We start from the raw sequence: 22,436 nt of genomic DNA, 5'->3' as shown, positions 1-22,436 counted from the left end.
AGAATCAGATGCTGTTTACCATGCTCATCCTTTTTAAATATTTCATTCTGTTTACAGGTCATCCGTTTCGCAAGGCAAATCTTAGCATAAAGGTAAACCTGTGAAAAGCTGTGACTCAGCCCTCTAAAATATTAATACTCCCAAGTTATATAAATAATGCTTTAATAATAATTTTTTATCTGTATATGAGAAACTCAAGTTGTTTTATGGTTAAAATAGCACATGTACAAAACTATACATATTAAGAAAATGCAATGAAATAGGAAATGCAGTATTTTTATTTGACAACCAAATCATATTTTAAAATAGGGACATTATGTTTTCACAGTTTCAATTACTGCTTCAGTGCTCCAACGAATGGCACACTTCCAATGTTATGATGAAAGGATTCTCATAGAAAAAATCTTTGGTATTTATATGTATATCTTTTTCATTTGAAGTTCATGGTAAACCTAATGTTTTATACACAGTGAATATTGAATTTCCTCTTTACCTCATAAATCTATTGCACTGAGCTGGTTGCCAGTATGAGCATTGTTTTAGCTAGACATGTACAGAACATAGATGCTGTTATCATGTTCAATGTTCTGTAGCACATAGCAGAGCTGTGCATATACATTTTTCCATCTAAGTACATCAACAAAACCATAAGGACATCAAATGAATATCACCAACTGATATTTCACAATTTGTATACTTATATCAATTATTTTTTCCCCACTGTCAAATGAAATGATCAACAATGAAGAGACATGAGGAGGGGTCTGATTTAGGATTTAGGTGCAGACAGGACTCACTTATTGAGCTTCATGACGAAGATTTTGATGTGGCTGAAATCGGGCCGTTCTGCTGGGTCCTCAGCCCAGCAGCCCTCCATAAGGATGGACAGCTCCTCGCTGTGGCAGCTGGTGTCGGTGGTGGGGCGAAAGTACGGCTTCTGACCATTCCTCACCTTCTGCACAATCTCTGCAATGGAACACAAATGAACAATATAAACCTTCACACACGTGCACGCACGCACGCACGCACACACACAGAAACACACACACACAATAAGGAGAGTACGAAACCTCAGTGAGTCAGATTTCCATTGATTAGAAACTCTAAATACAATTAGACAAATGTGGGAAATCAAATGTGTCTGATACATATAAAGTAGAAGAACCAGAACAAAATAAAAAATTCCACACAACAAGACAAAGACAGCAAGGTCACTGAAAGGAAAACGTATGATTTTGAAGGCAAGAAAAACAATGTTATAATGGGAACATGATTACAGCTGGTTTAACGACTGATTTGTATTAGCTTCTAGCTAGAAAATGTCGGCAGCCTATTTAAAAAATAAGCTTACATTAATGTAGGTAATGATTCAGATCATAATTTCCACATGGCCAAAAGTATGTGGACACCTGACATCCAACATTTCCTCCAATATTATGGGCAGTAATCTGGAGTTGGTTCACGAATTGCTGTTATGGAAACTCCCACTCTTCTGGGAAGGCTTTATACTAAATGTTGACGCATTGCTGCAGGAATTTGCTTCCATTCATGGCTTCACTGGAACTAAGGGGCCTTTCCCAAACCATGAAAAACAGCCCCTGACCAAGGGGTGTCCAGATACTTTCGGTCATATAGTGTATGTGCTCTACTATCGCCAACTATCGTCAACATACTGTTATACAGATAAATGATTCATGTATGGAAAAGTACTGATATTTGTTGAGTGCACAGTACTACAGTAGGTGTCTTTTGAGGAAAAATGGTATTCATGCTTTACATGTCTGTGACATTCATACCACAAAAACTTTAAAATCCTAAAGTAATTTAATCAGGACCCAGAAGTGGTCAGAGGCTTTTTACCTTTTTTGAGTGCAACGAAAGTGTACACAAGAGAGTATTTGTGTCGGTAAAAAAAAGGAAATTCCACCCAGTATAATGAAGCCAGCACAGAAACCAACATTCTTAAAGCTGAAATACCATATCCAAATTCCAGATTTTTCTTTCCTTTCTGTTTTTCCCCTGAGGTTACTGATGTCAGTGGTGAAAAGAGACACAACAACGTTCAACAGAGAGAGGAAAACCAATCGTGCAGCAGACAGAAGCGTGCCATGTACTGCGTGGCTACCTTTAGGGCTTAGGTCCATGCCTTCCACGTAGAAAGGCCCATTCCTCAGGGCTATCTCCTGGAGTATGATGCCAAAACTGTACACATCCCCCTTCTGTGTGCCCTGTGGAGGATGTCTGTCGTATATCAACAGCTCAGGGGCTGTCCACAGTTTTTCTAAAAGGATTAGCAAAAAAAAATAATAATAATTGCTGATCAAATAAATATAAGAAATCCTTCCCCCCTCTACTCCAGGGATGTACATGATATACAGTGCAGTATTTATTGGGAGCTAACTAAATGGCAACTAGCTAAACGGCAGCATTTTGTCATTATGATGGTGGTTGCTTCAAAATTACAATGGAGTTTTTTTCTAGAGCATTTGTCACATGAAAAAAATGAATACTTCATCTGGTAACAGCTAAGCAACTGCTGAGCAAGCACACTAAACTGTATTCATAACCTTTACATTCTAGTTTTTATTTGTTGGCTTGTATACTTCATTTCAAATTACTGATGGTCACATAATGTCTTTACCACTCATGGTGAAGAAGATGGTCAAGAACTGTTTCGAATACATTTTTACAGATCAAAACGGATCCAAGAAACAACACCAGAAGAAAGGGCACTGATTAAATTTTTAGGAATACTAAACTTTTACTCTCAACACAGTGTCTCCATAATTTGTGCCAGTACTGTATACGTGAGTGTGTAAGCGCATGCGCACGCGCGCGTGTGTGTATGCATGGAATACCTACTTGCATAGAGTGCGTGAGAGTCCTCATTTTCACATGATGACCGGAAGCTTGCCAGCCCATAATCTGTAATTTTCAGTACAAACCGGCTATCCACCACACAGTTGGATGATTTTAAATTTCCATGTGACCCAATGTAGCTGTTATGCAGAAAATTCATTCCCTGGAGAACAAAACACAGAATAGTCCATGAGCAGTGAAGGCATGAATAGATATTTAAAGAAATGTGAACATATATTTGAATTAAAAATGTGGTTCTTACATAGGAAATTTCCTCAATTAAAGGTTCTGAAGACAATGTTTGGATGTTACCTGACAACTACATACATAAAGTTCTCTTGTGCAAAGACTTTTTTCAATCAGGAGTACAATTTTGCTATGATACACTATGCTTTGCATGACAAAACATTTTTATAAAAGTACACATTCTTTTCTTGGGGTTTTACCTCAAGCATGCTGTTTGATGTTGGGTCTTCATACTGATCATTTTGCCCCAATGATTATAATATTTCAGTCAATTATGTGAGAAAATAATGGGCCTCGTTTATCAATATTTTTATAAAACCGGCTGTACATTTACGCATAATAAGAAATGAACTAATACATTCTGCTGGATTTATCAAATATGCATAGACAGTTTTTTTGTATCCACGTGTGCATGTTGACAAATATAAATCAATCATGAAAAGCGATTAGCTTCACTGAATCACTGAACTTGTGATTAGCATGAACTGACACCCCTAAAATACCATATAAGGAACTTGGAATTCCATTGCAGTCAATTTAAGAGATGGCCGTGACAAAGCAAAAAAAAAAAAAAAACTGATTAATGGAAGTAAAAGCCAAAAAACATATTTCATTCAGTCGTGTAAGCAGTGGAGAGCCAGGGCCGGGAAAGACTAAAGCCTGGCAAGATATATGCTGTTGTAAATTGTACCTCAAGTTCTGCGTACTATGCGACAGGTAAAACTAAAATGGTCTGACGTGAAACTGGAAGCAAAGAAGAAAATCCCAGCCCAGAAACGAAGCACATCAGCCACCATGGGGAGGTCAGAGTCTGGCCCGCTTGTCTACGCTGGATGAACGCATTGGCCGAATTACAGGAGAGACGTTGCCGTCTGGATTTACTCTGGAAGGTGGCTGCGATACATTTTCCCTGTCCTGTGCCAGTCGCCGAGAAGCCGAGGACCAGAAGCACCTGAACATACGCAGGAATTGCACAGGAAATGGCGTCATGACCTTTGGAGTTTAGGATGTGCAAGGTCAAATTATGGTTTCTAGGTATTAACCTGTTGTATAATGTGTTTCTAAAACGTGCCTGTAACTTATACACGCTGAACAAAAAAAGGTATGGTTTAAGCGTTCATAGAAGCCAAAAGACACAGTATTTGTGAAGCTTGAACACTGCTAGACATAAGATAAAGAGACACATCTAGCACATCTCACAATAAATGTGAGGCCTTGCACATACAAAGACCTAGAAGGGAATTTTTTTGAAAATAAATTCAAGGAACCGGGGGGGGGGGGGGGACAGTGGCTGCTTCCTGTCTGAAATGCCTTGCATTATACTGTAAGGTTGCATGCAGTGAAAGAGTGTGTGTGCTCCACTTACCTTTACTATATCATTGATGAGTGAATAACGAAACATCCAGTCCAGGTTTATGCTTTCATTCTCTAGTATATCCTGAAAATAAACCAAAGCAATGTTCTCACATGTTTTAAGCACACACACACACATACTTTACCAATCAGGCAACACATTAAGAGCTTCTTTTCATTATGTTAACTACAAATTTGACTAAATCCAGGTATGTGTTAATTTTTGAATTGCCGCACACTCCAGCTAAAGTTCGCAGTTTTGCTGGGAAAGTATTTGTTTTTCTGGAAAGTATGAATATCTGCACTTGCCGCAAGTACAAAATAAATCAACCTTGACCACTGACTCTGCTCAACATGGTGTCCTCTTCAGAGAATAAATAAGGGCCAGGGGACAAATTAACTGCCCCTGCCACCCATCAAGCAAAGTAGGACTCTGCTGTTGGTGTAACGGTAAGATCAAAGCTGCTGAACACCACGAAACACCGATAAGTTCAGACCTCCCTTAAATATCCCTAAGAGACCAGCTATTCACCCGCAGCTGAGCTTCTGACATAAATTACTGCACAAATGAATATGGAAATGAATGAATACATCCTTCATTCTCAAATTTTTTCTCTTGTACTTTTTGCATGTATAAAACCAAGGGAAAATGCGATCAACACTGAATGTGCAATTTACGATGGAAATTTTAATCTTTCCCCAGCACTACTTCCCCATCCAATATGAATAATACATTTTCAAAAACTCTAATTGTTATACTTCATTCAGGTAATTTGGTGGAACAGACCATATAGAATATATCAATGTGCATAAAGTTGCTAAAAATGTTGCTAAAAATGATTCACATTTCAGGAAAAAGTTTCCAAAGAGTGCAGTCAGCAATGCAGGCAGAGGGGGGAAGGGAGAGGTGTCAAAAATACCAATACAGACAAAAACAGCAATATCAGCAAAATGTTGCAAAACTATTATAGATATGCTCCATATGACATATACAGTTGCTAGTTTGTTTTAATATCATGTGACACATGGCTGCCCCCAGCACATCTGGTAACCTGTTATTAGCTTTTAGAAACAGTTCATTAAAAGCTGTTTATCTTGACTGCTGTTTAAAGGGTCTGCTCCATTTCCATCAACTGTGAGACTTGGAGGGATTATGGAAAGACTGCAGTGGAAAAAGATAGAACTGTCTGAAGAATTTGGCCCCAGTAATAAAGGTCATGTTTCTGTTCTGGTTAAACAAAACAGTTTCAATCATTCTGAGATGTGCTGCAAAGGAGAAAAATGTACCAGCCCTGAATTGTACATGAAACAAGTACAAGAAATCATAAACCAAGTCATAAAAAGTGCATCAAAGAGTAATCTGCTGTCAAAATTCTAAAACTCAAAGGGCCATATTTACTAGGAATTGTGAGGCTTTTATAGAGGCAAAGGAGACAAATAGCATTTTTCCATATTTACTAAGGTGCCGCGCCAGTAAAACCAGAGAAAAGCGGCATCCCTAAAATTTGCGTCTTGTGTTTTGGTTAATGCATATGTATTTCAGGGCTTGCAGATGTGAGACCGTGAAAATATGGGAGGAGAGAATGGAAATGTATTCATATGACCTACTACAGCTCAGCACAGCCATTCTTAAGAGGAGACATTGTCAGCGTGTTAGGGTAGGTGAGAGTGGCCATAAATGTAACAGTTTTTGGATTCGTTCAGAACACATTTAGCCTAGCACTGTGAAATTTTAGTTCAGGCAGATTTGTTGTCATTTCAATTACATTCATAACTTAATTGAGTTGGATGCAATTAAAAGCAAGGTACACACAGTCCGATGTTACATTCATACCACCGAGTCAGTATGATTGTATAAGAGGTGCGGAATAATTGTAACAATAAATTTAAATTCCCAAGTCTTTTCTGCACATACTAATGTTAATCATGGAAACACATTTCCAATGGTAATGTGAGACCAGCCACATCCACAGATTATTCACGAAAAAAGGCATTGGCGCAACAGCAACTTCAAGCCAGGCCTAACAGTGCCCAACCTCACTAATCTGCTTCTTGCTGAATGGAAGCAAATCCCTGCAGCAATGCTCCAACATCTAGTATAAAGCCTGCCCAGAAAAGTGGAGGTTGCTATAGCAGCAAAAGGTGGACCTGCTCCATATTAGTGCCCTTATTTTGGATGAGATGTTGGATGGCAGGTATCCACATACTTTTGGCCATGTAGTGTATTTCCCGCAACAGACATCACACTGCTCTGTTCCTTTGGGAGGTGGTGGTGGACTGAACTGCACATGTACAAACCTAAAATGGCTACTGTAGCCACTTTGTACATTGAGTTATTGACCGTTATGTTTTTCAAGCATTACATTTATGGAAACTCTCTCCTACGTTTGAAAAGAGAATTGGAAACGTGCGGCAATGCGAAATTTTGCAGCAGTGACGGTAATTTTCTTAGTAAATATGGCTTTAAATGTTTCTCACATGTCTTGAACATGAAGACAATTTGGATACATTTATTAGATAATGATCTGCCTATTATGAAAACGTATAGAGATATGACTATAAGCAATTTAGTCATGAATGTCTTGACATATGACATATACTTCTACATTACCATATGACAAAACCTGTACACATATTTTCAATATTCCTAAGAACACTACAAATACCATTTTTTTAAAAACAATACATGCCCACCCCAAGGCATGGAATGAGGAGAAAAGCCTGATTACCTAATTAGCACAATAAGATCTGCATTTAAATCAGCTCTCATGTCATATCAAGGCATTATTTCTGAGCGTTGAATACCTTTATTTCTTGGAATACCTTTATTTCTTGGAACAGTTCTCAGCAGAACCAAAGTAGCGCATTTCATATGAGTAAGGCCAATTTAAAATGCTGTTATACAAGGAACCCATTTGAGACAAAAATAGCTAATGAAGCATTGTTTTTGGATGAGTAACCCTACCTGCAGGCTCCCTCTTGGGCAGTACTCTGTCACGATGCAGATGTTTGGAGGGTCAATGCAGGCACCTATGAACCTGGTTAAGTGGTTGAACTGAACATCTCTCATCTGTAAACACATAAATAACAAACCAGAAACAAATTTAAAACCACAGTAAGCAAGTAAGACAGGGAGCAAAAGCTGTGCTTTAAATGCCGTGCACTATATTACACAACTTCAATTAAAACTTCAACCACACAATTTTTATATTGACATATAATTAAAAATGTATATTTTTTTCTTCAAGAATTCAGCCATTGTTTGCACAGATGTTTTAATAAGTTGAGTCTTAAATATAATTCTGAAATACAAAACAAATGTACAGTCACTGTAGAATATGCACTACATGCAGACAGAAAACAATAACTAATTATGCATTGATACATTGCTACTGAAAAACAATTCCCTGATAATTTAAAGAAACCTCCAGTTATGGATAACTAGACACTGATATCAACTAGAATGACCTTTCATTTAAATAAATAAAGAGACTTCCTCTATAAACGAACATTGCAGAGAATCAACCATAAAGGAAAAGTAAGTCAAGGGTATGCTATACCTTTAACAGCAAAACTGTCACTGAGGGACTACTACATTGCAACATAATGAGATTCATTCTGACACTTGACTTGTTAGCATTGAGAGTGGACTGGCCAGATGGGTGAGAATCTGTCAGATGTGCCACTATATGGGCGTAGTCTCCCGCTGTCCGTCCGCAGCGAGCAGGATTTTGTATTTTAAAAGCTCTGGAATGCATTGACATTAGAGGATGGCTAGAGGCCTGCTGACACATTGTGGGGAGGTGTGAATAAATTGAACATGGGAAGAGTTGTGTGTGAGTCAGAGTTATGAGTACACATTCTTCTTCTAAATAGACAAAAATAGAGATATGGAGTGTGCATTGTGCTGGAAGGCAAGGTGGTCGAGAGAGAGAGAGGGGGGGAAAAACACTCTTCTGTTGGTAACAATGTGAGATTATCTCGCCAGGGTAATTTAGTGAGAGTGAGGTAAAAGAGTGCTGTGCTGTGAACACTTACCAGTCACAGACAACTGAAATCAGAATGTTGATTAAATTCTGAAAATAATTCGTAAATGTCAAGTGTCTAGCTAGTGTATGTGCATTCAGGATGCCATTTTGGATAAGGCAGTCAGGGATACATTATCCACTAATGATATATTTGACTCTCGGGGCTTGGCATTTCAGCAACGTCCCCACACCAATAAACTCAGAAAGTAGGCAGAGGCCCATTAATATTCAATGGGAGGGAGACTCTTACTTGTTCGGTTCTGATTCAAATGACTATGGATATGTAGAATCACTGTAATAGTCAGTCCTTTGGAATGATAATGCATTCCAGGCTTGTTCGCTCATGAATAGTCAATTTCGAGGGACAGTAAGGACTGCAAAGCACTCGATAAAAACTTCTGAAATCTTGGAAATACTTAGGAGAGCTTATTACATTTTAAGCATGCAACATGCTGCAACCCAGACACGGAAATTTTTCATAATATTAGTAATGTCAATATATTGCATTGCTTTTGCACCATTTACCTATAATTAACAAACGAAACTTTTTTCAATATATGTCTCACTGTGCATTATCAGGTGCAGGGATTCCAGCTAATGATCTGTTAATGACCATAAAGCCTGATACATTTTAATGTCTTTGTGCTGTCAATCAAAAAGTACCCTTTCTTTTTCATTGATATGTTCAGAATGTGAGCCACAGATTCCAGTTCTGACCAATCTGTATTGTTTTGGCACTGAATATTAGTGGTGATTCGAAAAAATAAATAAATCTGCAGCCACACTTTACAGATTTACATGGATATATCAGCCTGGATTCAATCAACATTTGACCTTAACTTCTACTTTATTCCCCTTTTACAAACATAGTTATGCAACTGTGTGACAAAAACGCATTTGTATTTGTTTGTGAGTCAAAGTGAAGTTCAGCCAATGACTGAATCTAGGTCATTATTTTAAGATGGACTGAAGGGTCATTGAAGACCCATTTCATAATGCTGATGGAGAACCCATAATAGCAGTTAGTGTGCAAGGTTAAAATGCATTCCTTATTTACTTACATGTTCATGGAATGAATGATTCATGAATGAATTCCTGTTGTTATATAGTGCCCTCTTTTTAAGGTAGACTGGAGGACTATTAAGACCTATTTAAATAAGCTGATGGAGATGCAATCATGGTAGACATCTGGAAGTTTACAATGATTTGTTACATGGATGTAGTTCCATGTTCATGGGCCTGAATTCCTCCAATTCTATGCGGTAATTTTAAAGGTTTTCAGTAATAAACAAGCACAGCCGTCCCCATTGGGGGAGTACTGAATAGCAAATACCATTAAATCACTACTTTTACATATACAGTCACATGTGTGAGGAAACGGTAAGCACAAGAAATACTCCCTCAGTCAGAGCTTTTAATACAAAGTTCCCTGTAGAACAGGGAGACTGCTCCCAGACTAATCAGAGAAAATAAAAAGATTCTAATTCTAGTCACTGAAATCTAAGAAATGGAAATTCAAGTTCCTTGTCATTGTATACATAAAAGAAAAATGTTAAATGCTCATGACTACAATGAGCTATAATTACTCCATAGAAATAATAGGCCTCATTCATAAAACTTCCATTAAATTATTTGTACTTTTGTTCTTAAAAAATGTTCCTACAAAAAACCAATATGGGATTCATGACACATGTGCAGACCCTTGTTTTGTGCATATCCCAGATGTATGAGATGACGAATGCTGACTGTTTGTAAATTTTATGCGCAGTCCTGTTCATGTGATTAGCATAAGGAAACAGCCATGAACAAATACAGATAATAATGAACAAAAAAATAATGAATGGCAAAATGTACTCGGAAATGTTCTTACACACAGTTTACAATCAAATGTAATCGTACACGTTTCATGAATTAGGCCCATTCAGCGTAAGTGAGTCACAAATATATGTATTCAACAAATGCTGCATCTTTCTTGAAGAGGATTTACATGTGTGAATGGGTGGGGTGGAAGTCTATTCTCATGTTCTCTCTATGAAGAGGTATTGGCGGGACAGAAATAATCCTTCCCCAGCCCCTACCCTGCAGATTAGCCTGCCGAGAGTCAGGAATGGAGTTACTGGCAGATGAGAGGTTATGTATCCCCTGGCAAGCCCATCGCCCCATCTGGTTTGTTCTTTCACAAGCCCCGGCCTGACAGTCTATCAGGCCCTCTGGGCTTTAGAGGAGCTGCTAGCTCAAGCTAGCGTCTCTCTGATGCGCACCCAGGCATCCAAACCCACACTCCTCTCATGGGCCGGCCTGCCTGGTTCGAAGGGCACGCAGCGGCTGTGCAAACCACACCGCAGGGGACCAGTCGGATCAAACAGAAGCCCTAAGGTCGAGACGAAAGCGCGATGACAGGTGTCTCTCTCTGGTGCGTCCACCAGATCTGATTATGAACTTGACAGAAGCTGACAGTTTCGGACAAAGGGCAGCCTGGGTTTCTCAAGCCTTTGTGGGCGGAGGCTTAAGTGTATATTTCGCCATGGAAATAAAACACTCTGCGCATGGGTCAAGGCACACTTTTTACATGCAGCATGGAAAGCTAGAGGCAATACATCAGTTTAGTGCTTCTCTGAAGAAAAACAACCTTTCTAGTTACATACTCTGTGATCATATGAATGCTTACATCAGCCTATATACTTATCACATCCTAGATTGATTCAGTCACATACACATTCTTCTGTTCGCCACTGACTCCGCTCTGGGAAAAAAACAACTTCATCTAGCTGCTGACAAACAAACACCCACATGTGATTGCTTAGAAATGGCCCCTTTAACATATACATTCTTCCACAATGCCAATCCAAGAGTCATATCCAACTTAACTGTGTACAACTGTATAAACAGCTGGGTTCAAGGTGAGGCTTTGCTGAACTATGTTTGACTTACATTCAGTTGTGTTTGGCTTCTCTTATGGCTTTGATTCAATGAACATTTGTCTTTAACTTTTACAACAATATAAATGCAAATGTTTTTTAGGCAAGATCATTTTTATGATGCTGAACTCACCAAACTATGTTGGTAAAGATGAAAATGAAGAAAAATTCATTTGTAATTCAAATTCGTTTAATCCAGGTCCATGCTTGTGTAGCTTATGTACAGTCAGCACAAAGCAGCCCTATAGTGCAAAATATACTCCCATCACTTTTGAAATTAGCACAGATATATTTCTGTCACATGCTGGATCCCAAGCCAGTGACCTAACACCAGCCAAGGTCCTCATCAATACACCGATGCTAACATACAGGCACAAGCACGCAGAGGCAATCACGCATTCACACGCGCATGCACGCATGCACGCAGGCACACACACACACACAAAGGCACTTCGAAAGTTCAGTGTCAGTTTCCAACTCACATGTTTCAGTTCAAACAGCACTTGTCTTGTCAGCTCAATCCTCTTCTTGGTCACATGCTTGATCGCCACCAAATTGCCCTGTTTGGAAAGGTCAGGTGTTAGTTAAGGACACGTCTGGTTTGACTGAGGCACTGTGATATGACGTGACATGTAGAGACCACAGGGGAATGTGTGGTCATCGTGAGAACCGTCCTCCAAGGGGAGGCCTTTTACACCTTTAGCTCTTCCAAGCGTGATGGAGTCAACGGTTGATGAACTACCTTCAGGCTTTTGAGCAGACTCATGAATGTTCAGTGTAAAATCAACTATGCTAGAGTAAATATTCTTCCTCACTGGGCCCATATACCCATTGTAAGAACTGATTTAACACTAGGAACTTTGCAGTGTTTAAACGTGGGGATGTTGGAAATAGTCATTATTTGCTGTGTCTCCTCATGAGTTCAACTGCTATTTGCAAGACAGAATGCAGCCATAACTTCTGCAATTTTTTTTTAGTAACAATGGCATTGGAATATAATTAAATATAATTAAAACAAGCACAGCTCTTGCAAATCTGGATATAAATTAAGGTGTGTTTAGCTACACTGAATTGTGACACTACACAAAGTGCCTCATCTTGGGAGCCATGGCAGAATATGTGCCTTGACATTTCGCTCTGAGTTTAAGCACCTGCAGTGCAGCCAATGCCCATGTCATCAGCACACAAAATAGTTTTCAACTGTCACATTTTTCAAAGTAATGGTGGATCATTTTTCAGTGCACTCAATTGCAAAAAAAGAAACAATAAAGTTGTTGCTAAGGAGGCTTTGCTTGACACTGGGGTCGGCGACAGCGCGTCAAAAACTGACAAATGCGAAAAATAAGCACTCATATGCATTAGGGATTTAGAGAGTAGTAAAATAGTTTCAAGAAGGTAGAAGGTATTTACCTGTTGAGAACTACTCAGTAATTGCAAAATGGAGTGCACCGAATGCTCTTATGTGGGCAGGTTTCAAATGATAAAAGCCCTCATTTGGGCTGTGATGGGTGAATTATAGCCTTGCAGCTGAATGCATTACAAACTATTAAAAGAACATAACACACCAGAAAAATATGATTATTGTTATAACTGGAGAGGAAATAAAGAAACTTAAGGAGCAAATAAAATAACCAGTGTACTTCCTCCACAATATTAGATGATTCCACAAGCAAATTATTCTACTAATACTATTAGCTCTCTTGTATGCAGCAAACTGTACACGGGCATTGTCAAGATTGGTATTTTGGGGGGGGTGTGTGAAAATGCAGGTAGACAATTTGGGTGCCGCAGATATAAGAGCCTGCCCACAGCCTGCTTCAAATAAAAGAACATAGCACCTCCATGTTAAAACAAAAAAGCACGGACTAATGAAAGGGTTTACTGTAAAGAATTGGTTTGGGTTACTCCCTGCCAGGATGTTACAGGGAAAGGAATCTGGTAATAGCCTGCGAGAGACTAATCCCCAAATTTAGAAATATTTACTAAAGCACTACAGAAGATGGCACATAACCAGAACAACCATGTCAAAGTGATTCATCTTTTTAAAAGTCAAAGGTAGGCATTAATGCTGGAATGTATATTGTAATCTTGTCAGATGCTAATGTGCCCTATGGGGAAACACATTTCCTTATATCCATGATGCAAAGCAAATATCATTTCACTATAGCCAAAAAATATCTGTAATCTATCCCCCTGTCTGTCTGTCTATGATGGGCTGAGATAATCATTCAAATCTTCTGTCAAATCGAGCAGTTCTTTCACATTCCTCACAGTGCATGTGACGGAGGATATTTGATTTGAACAGTAGGAGGCATCTAACATAATGTTCTGAATGCATTCAATGCCTCTCAGTATCAGTGAATTAGTGTAAATGGAACCCAAAGCATTGATGAGTCAATCCTCCATTTTGCTATCTGTGGTCAGCTACAGTATTTCTCTCCCAATATCATTTTTTTTTTTTGTTTAAACGCTGGAACGACTGGTGTGCGCATTGCAGTGCGATTATATTCACCACTTTGTAGATCAGGAGGCTCACATTCAAACGGTCCACAACACCCACTCGCTCTCCGCTCTGCCTGTGTGTATGCGTGCGTGTGGGTGGATGGGAGCGAGGGAAAAGTTGAAAATGTCAGAATGCAACCTTACCTTGAAATAGCCTGTTTTTGCAAATAACTGATACTTTCCATGTGCTGTTATCAGGGAGCCATAGCTGGAGCCTCTCTGAAACAAGCCACAGAGAAAAGAGACAAGCGAGAAAGTCCACAGATAGATTTACTAAAGCAAACTTGAAACAGAACAAATAGTTACATATGGAAATTAATAAAAATAACTTCTCACTACAGAGCGTAATCCATGCAGTTTTTTTTTTTAAGGAAAGCAGACAGTCCACCCTCCTAACATATTTTCTGACTGCAGAGAGGGCTACACACCTTAGCAGTTAGACGTTTGATTCAGCTGCACTATGGACTGTGGCACAGGCTTGCCTGAGTTTATTTAATGTTAGGTAAGAATGACTTTCATAGACACTGGCATTATTCAGCAAAAAACAAAAACTATATATATATTGATAGGTTTTTGGGGCAAAAATGGAGCTAATATGAGTTAAAGCTCTGACTACTCACTTATGTTTATATGTGCATATGTGAAGCGGCCATTATCTCCATCAGAACACATGCAAGACAATGCATCCAGTAGCTTTACTCTGACAATGCAATAGTTTTCAAGAAGAACAGGGAATAATGCTGGATTCTGAACAAAAATCATTAGGACTACAGAAAGCACTGCCATACGGGAGTGGTTCTATTAAAAAAACAAAAAAAAAAACATTGTTTTTAGCTATGTCGATATTTTTCTTACCTCAGGCAACCATTCTCTGAGGAAACTCTGAAAATGTTCTTGGCAAATTCTCTTTTTCACAAACATGTTCTTATGAGTTAACAATAAAAGCAACAAGTCAGAAAGATTTTGGTGTTCACCCTATCTTATATTTCCATAAGAGCAATCAAATGTTAATGTAAATAACATTTGAAGTGTTATTAGCGGGGAAATGATCAGAAGCTTACATTAGGCACAAATAAACCCCATACAAATGATTAGTCCTGCACCTGTAAAATGTCAGAAATCTGTTAGACTTTAATACAACTTCTGTAGGGTATACACTTGACAAATTTTTGCTAATTTTAATGCACAATTACTTTTAATTCAACAGTCTGAAAAAATAAAACTGTAAACGTGGCATGCAAAAGTTTAGCCACCCTTCCAGTTGATCCATTAATATTTTTTTAAGGTTTCAAAACTTTATTGACTTGTCAGGCCTTTAAATAAGCCAGATCAAGACAATTGCATAGCTTAATCTCTAACCCTTCTAACATCTCATGGTGTTCTGCTTACTCTCAACAACCAAGGGCTCCTCTAAGCAGTTGACTGTGGTAAAGAAAACAAAGCAGGGGAAGGCTATAAGAAGCTAAATGCTTCCAGGTTGAAATTTCCACTGTCAGAAACATCTTTAAGAAATGACAGTTAAGGGAAAGTATTGAAGTCAAGGCAAGGTCTGGAATAAAAAGATAAATCTCTAATAGAACAGCTTTTACACTGGTCAGGTATGCAAAGGAAAACCCACATATCGCTGTAAGGGACCTTCAGAAAGATTTAGCTGACACCACAGTAGGGGTTCATCAGTCCACTGTGCAGCATTGCTTACAAAGAATGACCTGTATGGAAGAGTTGTCAGAAAAAAATCTTTCCTGAAATCTCATCACAAAAGTCAATGTCTGACGTATGCAACACACTCAGATATGACAGAGGCCTTTTGCAACAAAGTGCTGTGGACTGATGAAACAAAATTGAACTCCTTCGCCACAACCATCAATGTTACATTTGGAGAAAAACAGGGAAACAATTTGAAGAAAAGAACACCTTGGCACCCATTAAGCATGGGGGTGGATCTATTATGCTTTTGGGTTGTGTGAGCAGCCAGTACATTAAATATTGCACAGGTGGAAGGAAGAATGGATTCAACTTAATACCAACAAATCCTAGGCCTCATTTACACCCGGCATTAAAACAGACGACCATATCCAAACAGCCGTGATCAGATTGTAATCTGTTCTCCAGGTGTTTACACCTGGCATTAAAATGTGGCCCACATGCGTTCTCGTTGTCCGCAACGTGATCAGATTTGCAACGCCAATTTCACAGAGACATAGCGGTGGCAGAGTAGGTTACAGCGGTGCAAAGAAGGCTGTGGGTGTGCGAAAGGACCCAGGAATGGCAGGAATACTCCGCATGAGGCAGCGTGCATTCCAATCTGCATTCTCCTGTCCCAGTCAAACAGCATGTTGCTGTGGCCTTGTGGTGGCTAGCCACTGGAGCTGGCTACAGAAAAATTGCACATTTCTTTCTGTAAGAAAAGCATCAGTGTTTTTAAATGTATATTCGTACATGAGTTGAAAGCAGTAAGTCAGTATTTAACGAGTACACAGAGCTTCCAATGGGAAAGCAGCTCTGGGAAATTGTGTCTGGCTTTGAGAGCAGACACAATTGTGCACAGGGGGTCCCATATCCCCATCATTACCCCAGAGGACAACCCAACCAATTACTTTAACATGAAAGATTGTCAGTCGGTTGTGCTACAGGCTGTCATGGACCATTAACACTGGTAGGAACCTTTTCTTTTGATGTGTTAGTTATTTATAATGCACAAAATATTCTGACAATATCCAAACACAATAAAAAGAATGAATATCTTACTATTTTTTCTAAAAATTTAAAATAAAGTTGTGTGTGCTAATTAGGGTGGGTAGAGAAGAAGAATGGCCTTGCAAGATGATGCCAGTGCTCAAAGGCAGGACTGAATTAACCTGTTTCTACAGCTGCATGCATGGACACCATGCAGAAACATGCACACAATGCGTCCTCATCCCCGTCTGGATGTGGTTTTGTTGATCTGATCATGATCAATTTAAATGTGTCTATTGTGCATTTACATCTGTCCTTCAGCATAGGGCCTCATCAGCTGTAGCTACAGATCTGATAACGGTTGGAATTTAATGCCACGTGCAAATGGGACCTTTAAACTAATATTCCACAGTCAGTGAAGAATTTAAAGATGAAAAGAGCTTGGATATTTCAACAAAACATTGATCTAAATCAACCACAAACTACTTATCCTACTATACATATCCCAATAAAGGACTTTTGCTCAGAGGAATGGATGAATTCTGAAAAATCCATGGATTTGACAATAACTCAAAAACGGCATTAAAGATTGAGCCAGTTAGCCTTGAAGTAATGCCCTGATCTCCACACTAGGGTGGACCCACGTGAACAACATCTACTCCCCTGAACACAGCACAGGCGAGGCATGTTAAATTGGACCTAACATAATTATAGGTGGTTTATCTAGCGTGATTACGGAGGAGGGTCTTCGGCATAAAGTACTATTTGGAGAAAACTTAGCTATCGAACCCCCATTGCGCCACTGAGTCTGCAGCTCATTAATCCTTCGAAAAAGCAGCACCACACTACTGGAAATTCTGCAGCACTAAAGGGGGTAAAACACATTGGGGACGACTGAGAGGATCACCATTAGAGAACGAACAGCTCTTTTACAGCCCCTTTGATGAAAGTCACATTGTTACATTACATTACAGGCATTCAGCAGACGCTCTTATCTAGAGCGACCCACACAACTTTTACATGGCATTTACACTGCATGCATTTATAGAGCTGGACATATACTGAAGTAAAGCAGGTTAAGTACCTTGCTCAAGGGTACAACAGCAGTGTCCCGCCCGGGAATCGAACCTGTGAGGTTCACAAGACCAGTTCCTTACCCATTATACTACACTGCCACCATTATAAATTGATCCATTACCACGATTATCAAAAAAGCCCCCCTATTCATGCCAAGAAGATTGATATAAAGTACCTGAGAGATGATATATAACAGGTCACAACAAAGATGCTCTGTTGTTTCAGCGTCTCCGAGGCCAGCTATTAACCAGCGAGCAAACGGCTCATAATGACTGCTGGGGACCTCTGATTAATTTCATTGTTTATCTCCAAGACTCCAACTCCAAATACATGATTTAGATTGTGTGAAATCAAACAAGCTGTATAATGATAATATGTGAACTTTTGCCCGTCCTCTCCTCTGACATTCTAGTACTTTGAGGCCTTGGCCGTGTTCTTGTATAATAAGTGAAATGAAAGTATAAAAATATAAGTTGTTAAACTCTATCATATTCATCTTTTGTATATTAAACATTTAATTCAGTTATATGATTATGCCCACTCCCTACCATATTCTAAACCACACCTTTCAGCGCTGATGTATTTTAAAGGCAGAGCACATCAGTACCCAATGGAATGAATACCAACCAGAGAGTGAAGCGAAACAAATCGTCCTGTGGTGTGAATGAGTTTGATTCTCTGTCAAGCCACTTCCTTAAGTTTCTGGAAAGGTTTTATGCATGCAAGAATCTAGGTCAGACGAGTCTGATACAAAGGATGTGAAATATTAGTTATATATGCTTTTACAAAGGAGTACAGAATGCTTCACGCACATCTAATGAATGATTTGTTTATTGTGTTTATAAATATTTACAAATATAAATATGTGTAATTACAGATAATGGTGTTACAGCAAAATCAAGCAAGTTAAAAGCCATTTTAATGGGAAAATCTATAGTATGGTATGGTATATCTTCTACACAATATACATTACATTACTCGTTGTCAGTCAAATGATACTTTGCTAAAAGGTGAAAATTCTCATCCCAGGCATGTTTATGAAACGCTTGAGAGCAATAAGTCATCAAGGTAATTTCAAAACAATGGTCAAAAAGAGTCTTCAGCAATGTAATGGCATGTTAATAATTTATAAATCACACAAAATCGGCTGAGATGATGTGAGAAAGGTCTTTGGGAAAATAAATTAAGAACACACCCTGCTTGACTCTCCCCTATAACAGGTGATTTATTTCTCCCCACTGGCTTTGAGGGCGGAAATATTCTGCCTGTAGAAATCTAGTCTGACAACTTACTTCAAAAGAGAAAAAAGAGAAGAACGGAAAGGAAGTTTGGAGGGGCACATCAACATACAAAGGAGTGTGCTGTGGTAACTAGAATGAATATAGCATGGATTTCTGTTTTAAATGTCCACTAAACTCACTCAGAAGGGCTTCTAGAAAGTCCTCAAAAGTTAGAAATATGTGTGCGCTCATACTGCATACTGCATGAGCGAAAAGGAGAGAGGGATGCCAATAAATGGGTACACTGGAACATTTTGGACAGAACGAATGCAGGGGAAATTATCATAATTCAGTGTCAGCACAGCGCATAATTGTAAAGAATGTAAATATTGGCATGTTGTCTGGAAAGATCAACATTTTTCCACGTTAATATGCCAAGAAAACTGAAAGTCCTTAATAAAGAGGGTGTGTGTGTGTGTGCGTGGGTGTGTGCATGTGGGTGTCTATGAGTTACTGAAACCTAACGGATAGGCATTAGCTAGAACCATGTGTCCTCGGACTGGAATGAGCAGAACATAATGATTGGAGAATGTGCTGAGGTATTATGTGACATCAAGCAGATGGGCAGTGAAAGGTAAAGTTATATAGAGGCTCCGGAGCCAGACCAGTGCTTATTTTAACAATCAAGCAAAGAATGTGTCTCATGCCACAAACCAAATGAAGACCCAACCACCTTAAAATTAACCAGCTGGAAGACTCTCAAGAATGTCTAAACTAACGCTGAATTTTGACAAAACAGCTCTGTACCAAGGACATAAAAATTGCATGAAGTTAAACAATATATACTGTGTGCGCGCGCGCGTGTGTGTGTGCTTTAGTACGTACAATGTAAATGTATATATACATACAGTCTGCGTATTCACATATGCAGACAGAGATACCTGTACATAATACAGAAGAAAACAGTGTAACTACAAAACAGAGAAATGTTTTCAATACTGAGCCATGGCAGAAACAAGAAAAAAAAATCCAAAAACAAACAAATCTGCTCCAGTTCATTGCCTGGTAACATTCCTCAATCCCAGCTGCCTGAATTCAGACAGACATTCATCAAACAATATATGACTAATATTGTAAGAGAAGAAACCATAGGCTATATTTAAAGAAATACACTTCTGATTTTGTCTTTTATTTTTATGGCTGCATTCTGACTTGCTTATTTTGACTATGATCTAAATTCTTTTCAAATAATGAACAACTGTATTAAGTGGCCAGTGTCTTTTTTTTCCTGACTTGCTTGAATTAACTAAATTAATTAAAAAGCACTTTCAAGTGTTTGACTGTGGTTATAGTAGAGATTGTGGCTATAATACATAGTTCCTCAGCATGTTTTCGGAAACAGGGCTACACTAAGGGCTCTATTTTCCATCCAATGAATGGCAGGGCATACTGTTAGGTAGCCAAAAAATAAAGTACATGTGTGGGTCATGCTATCCATGTAGCTCATAGGCTATACATTCCAAATGGTGGAGTCAAGAAAAATTGTAACTCCGCTGCCCTTCAGGAGTGCCACTTGGAAATATTACAAGTTCTATGCTATTGGAAACAAAATAATAACCAAGGAGAAAGGTGCCTGCAACATAGGCACGCAGCAACCGTCCTCCAGCTCCTCAAAGGCTGATACTTTTCCTCCTCCAAATGAGATCGGTCAGTTCAGCTTAGTTTAAGTAAGCCATGTCAGTGTTATGAATTAATGACAATTGTATAATTTTTTTCTTTCATTTGAGCAACAGTTAATACCGAGTCATTTTACTGCTGCTAACAGCATTGTTGGCATTGTTATGATCTTCCTTGGTTTTATTTTGTTTAATAAAACATTAAGATACTGTCGTCATTATTTCTTGGTAATAGCATAGCACGTTTAAGCTCTTTAGCTAGAGGTTTAACGGGAAATTAAAACTGGAATATAATAATCATACATTTATGAAATGTTTTTTGAAATTCTGATGGTAGAAAATCAAAACATATTAGAACAAATTTCTCTTCTTTATGAGATTAGTTCAAACTAAATTTTTGGAAAAAGTGACAGCCCTACTCTGCATCTTCTGCACAAGAATGTCAGTTTCCTCTTTGGAGAAGCTTCTTCTTCCATTGCAGTGTTAGACTACAGAAACTGGCAGTACGCCGTCCGCAAAATGCACGGCTCTTAAAGAGAATGAAAAGAGCTCATTTGGTTGGCTACAATTGAATTCAGCTGCAACACACCCACCAATAATATATTCAGCCTAATCCAGCCCATTTTCCTCCTGCGCCGTGCACTGTGAGCCGTGCCCTCCTCACTTCTGTTCACGAAAATACCAAAATTCAGTAGCCGTGCTCAGCACTGTGCCATTGGCTGCACCTATGGCCCGTGTGCCATTGATTCTAGAATATATAGCCTTAATGTGCATTTTGCTGAAATTTCCAAAGGGATACTGGTGTACGAGCTGGTTTTTTTTTTTTGGTTTTTTTTGACAGTTACCTACATATAATACAATCAATTATCATCTCAGATTTAATTCTGCTAAAATATTTTTTATGTGACTGCCCAAATAAAGATTCTTATCTAAAGTCTCTAATTGCCATATTTTCCATAAATAACTTAAGCAAAGCGGTTTTTATGTCACTTTTCAAAATAGCTGTGAAAAAATGAATTGCTGAAAATGTCATTCTAAATGACTGAATTGTTTTGTATTCCACTTAGAAAAATCTACAGATAACAATAGCTTATGGGGACTAAAACAGAGTGAAATATACGGAAATATATTAAAATGTTCAAATTTAGCATTTACTGAATCACCGCGTCCAGTGAACAGCAACTTTCATGGCATTAAAAATAACATAATAAATATTCCTTTACACTATGTTTATATATTGCACATGTAATTTCAAAATAACAACACGTTCACAGTTATACTATTTGATTTGCATTGGAGAAGAGAAGCAGCCCTGAGCTGGGGGCAGCCTTACTTGTGAGATGGTGAGGCGGCTACCCGCACACTTGTGATATTTGTTGGGACTTTCAAACTGCAACTCCTCCCACCGTATTCTCCACAGCATGCCAGCCAGTTCCTTCTCCAGCTTGAGCTTCCTGAGGTAAGAAGAACAAAACAAATGACAGTTTTCAGAAGTACAATAACACAGCACATTGCATTTTCTCGATCTTGTAACTCATGCCACTCTGGCCCTTTTTCATCTTCAGATGAGGTACCGTATACCCTGATGTCACAGTGTACTTTCAGTTGAGGGTTGTTATTTAGTTGTCCTTTCTGAACCTACAAATGGCCCCTGGAATACCACAGAAATTAGGAACCCAAATTGCTTTGGACTCACTGAGTATAAGGTATGCTTCTGAGCTGTTGCATTTTAGGTCTTGTTAAATGTATTTCAGATAAGCAGAATCACTTGTTCTGGATGAACAGCAGCCACATACACATGCTGTGGCCAGATACTGTTTTCACAGTTATGTTGGAATACTTAGCCAAAAGTAAACTTCAAATAAATAAAAAGAGTTATTT

At 38.7% G+C, this 22,436-nt stretch overlaps 1 protein-coding gene across 2 annotated transcripts in view; it reads right to left on the bottom strand.

Annotated features, from left to right (window-relative positions):
• npr2 (natriuretic peptide receptor 2) overlaps positions 1–22,436 on the bottom strand; it is a 68,501-nt gene that overhangs the window by 13,266 nt on the left and 32,799 nt on the right. Inside the window, exons 8-15 of one of the 2 annotated variants that reach the window (XM_064307804.1) lie at positions 21,889–22,009; positions 14,051–14,125; positions 11,887–11,964; positions 7,424–7,528; positions 4,472–4,543; positions 2,863–3,022; positions 2,126–2,281; positions 798–966 (exon numbers count right to left, since the gene is read on the bottom strand). In XM_064307804.1, coding sequence (XP_064163874.1) covers positions 798–966; positions 2,126–2,281; positions 2,863–3,022; positions 4,472–4,543; positions 7,424–7,528; positions 11,887–11,964; positions 14,051–14,125; positions 21,889–22,009 — 936 coding nt within the window. The remainder of the gene's footprint in view (positions 1–797; positions 967–2,125; positions 2,282–2,862; positions 3,023–4,471; positions 4,544–7,423; positions 7,529–11,886; positions 11,965–14,050; positions 14,126–21,888; positions 22,010–22,436) is intronic. The other variant, XM_064307806.1, reaches the window with a different exon arrangement.

Source organism: Anguilla rostrata, chromosome 14, assembly GCF_018555375.3.
Source record: "Anguilla rostrata isolate EN2019 chromosome 14, ASM1855537v3, whole genome shotgun sequence".
Taxonomy (NCBI): domain Eukaryota; kingdom Metazoa; phylum Chordata; class Actinopteri; order Anguilliformes; family Anguillidae; genus Anguilla; species Anguilla rostrata.
Note: the sequence above shows the minus strand (reverse complement) of the source record. Positions and strands in the feature narration are given on the sequence as shown.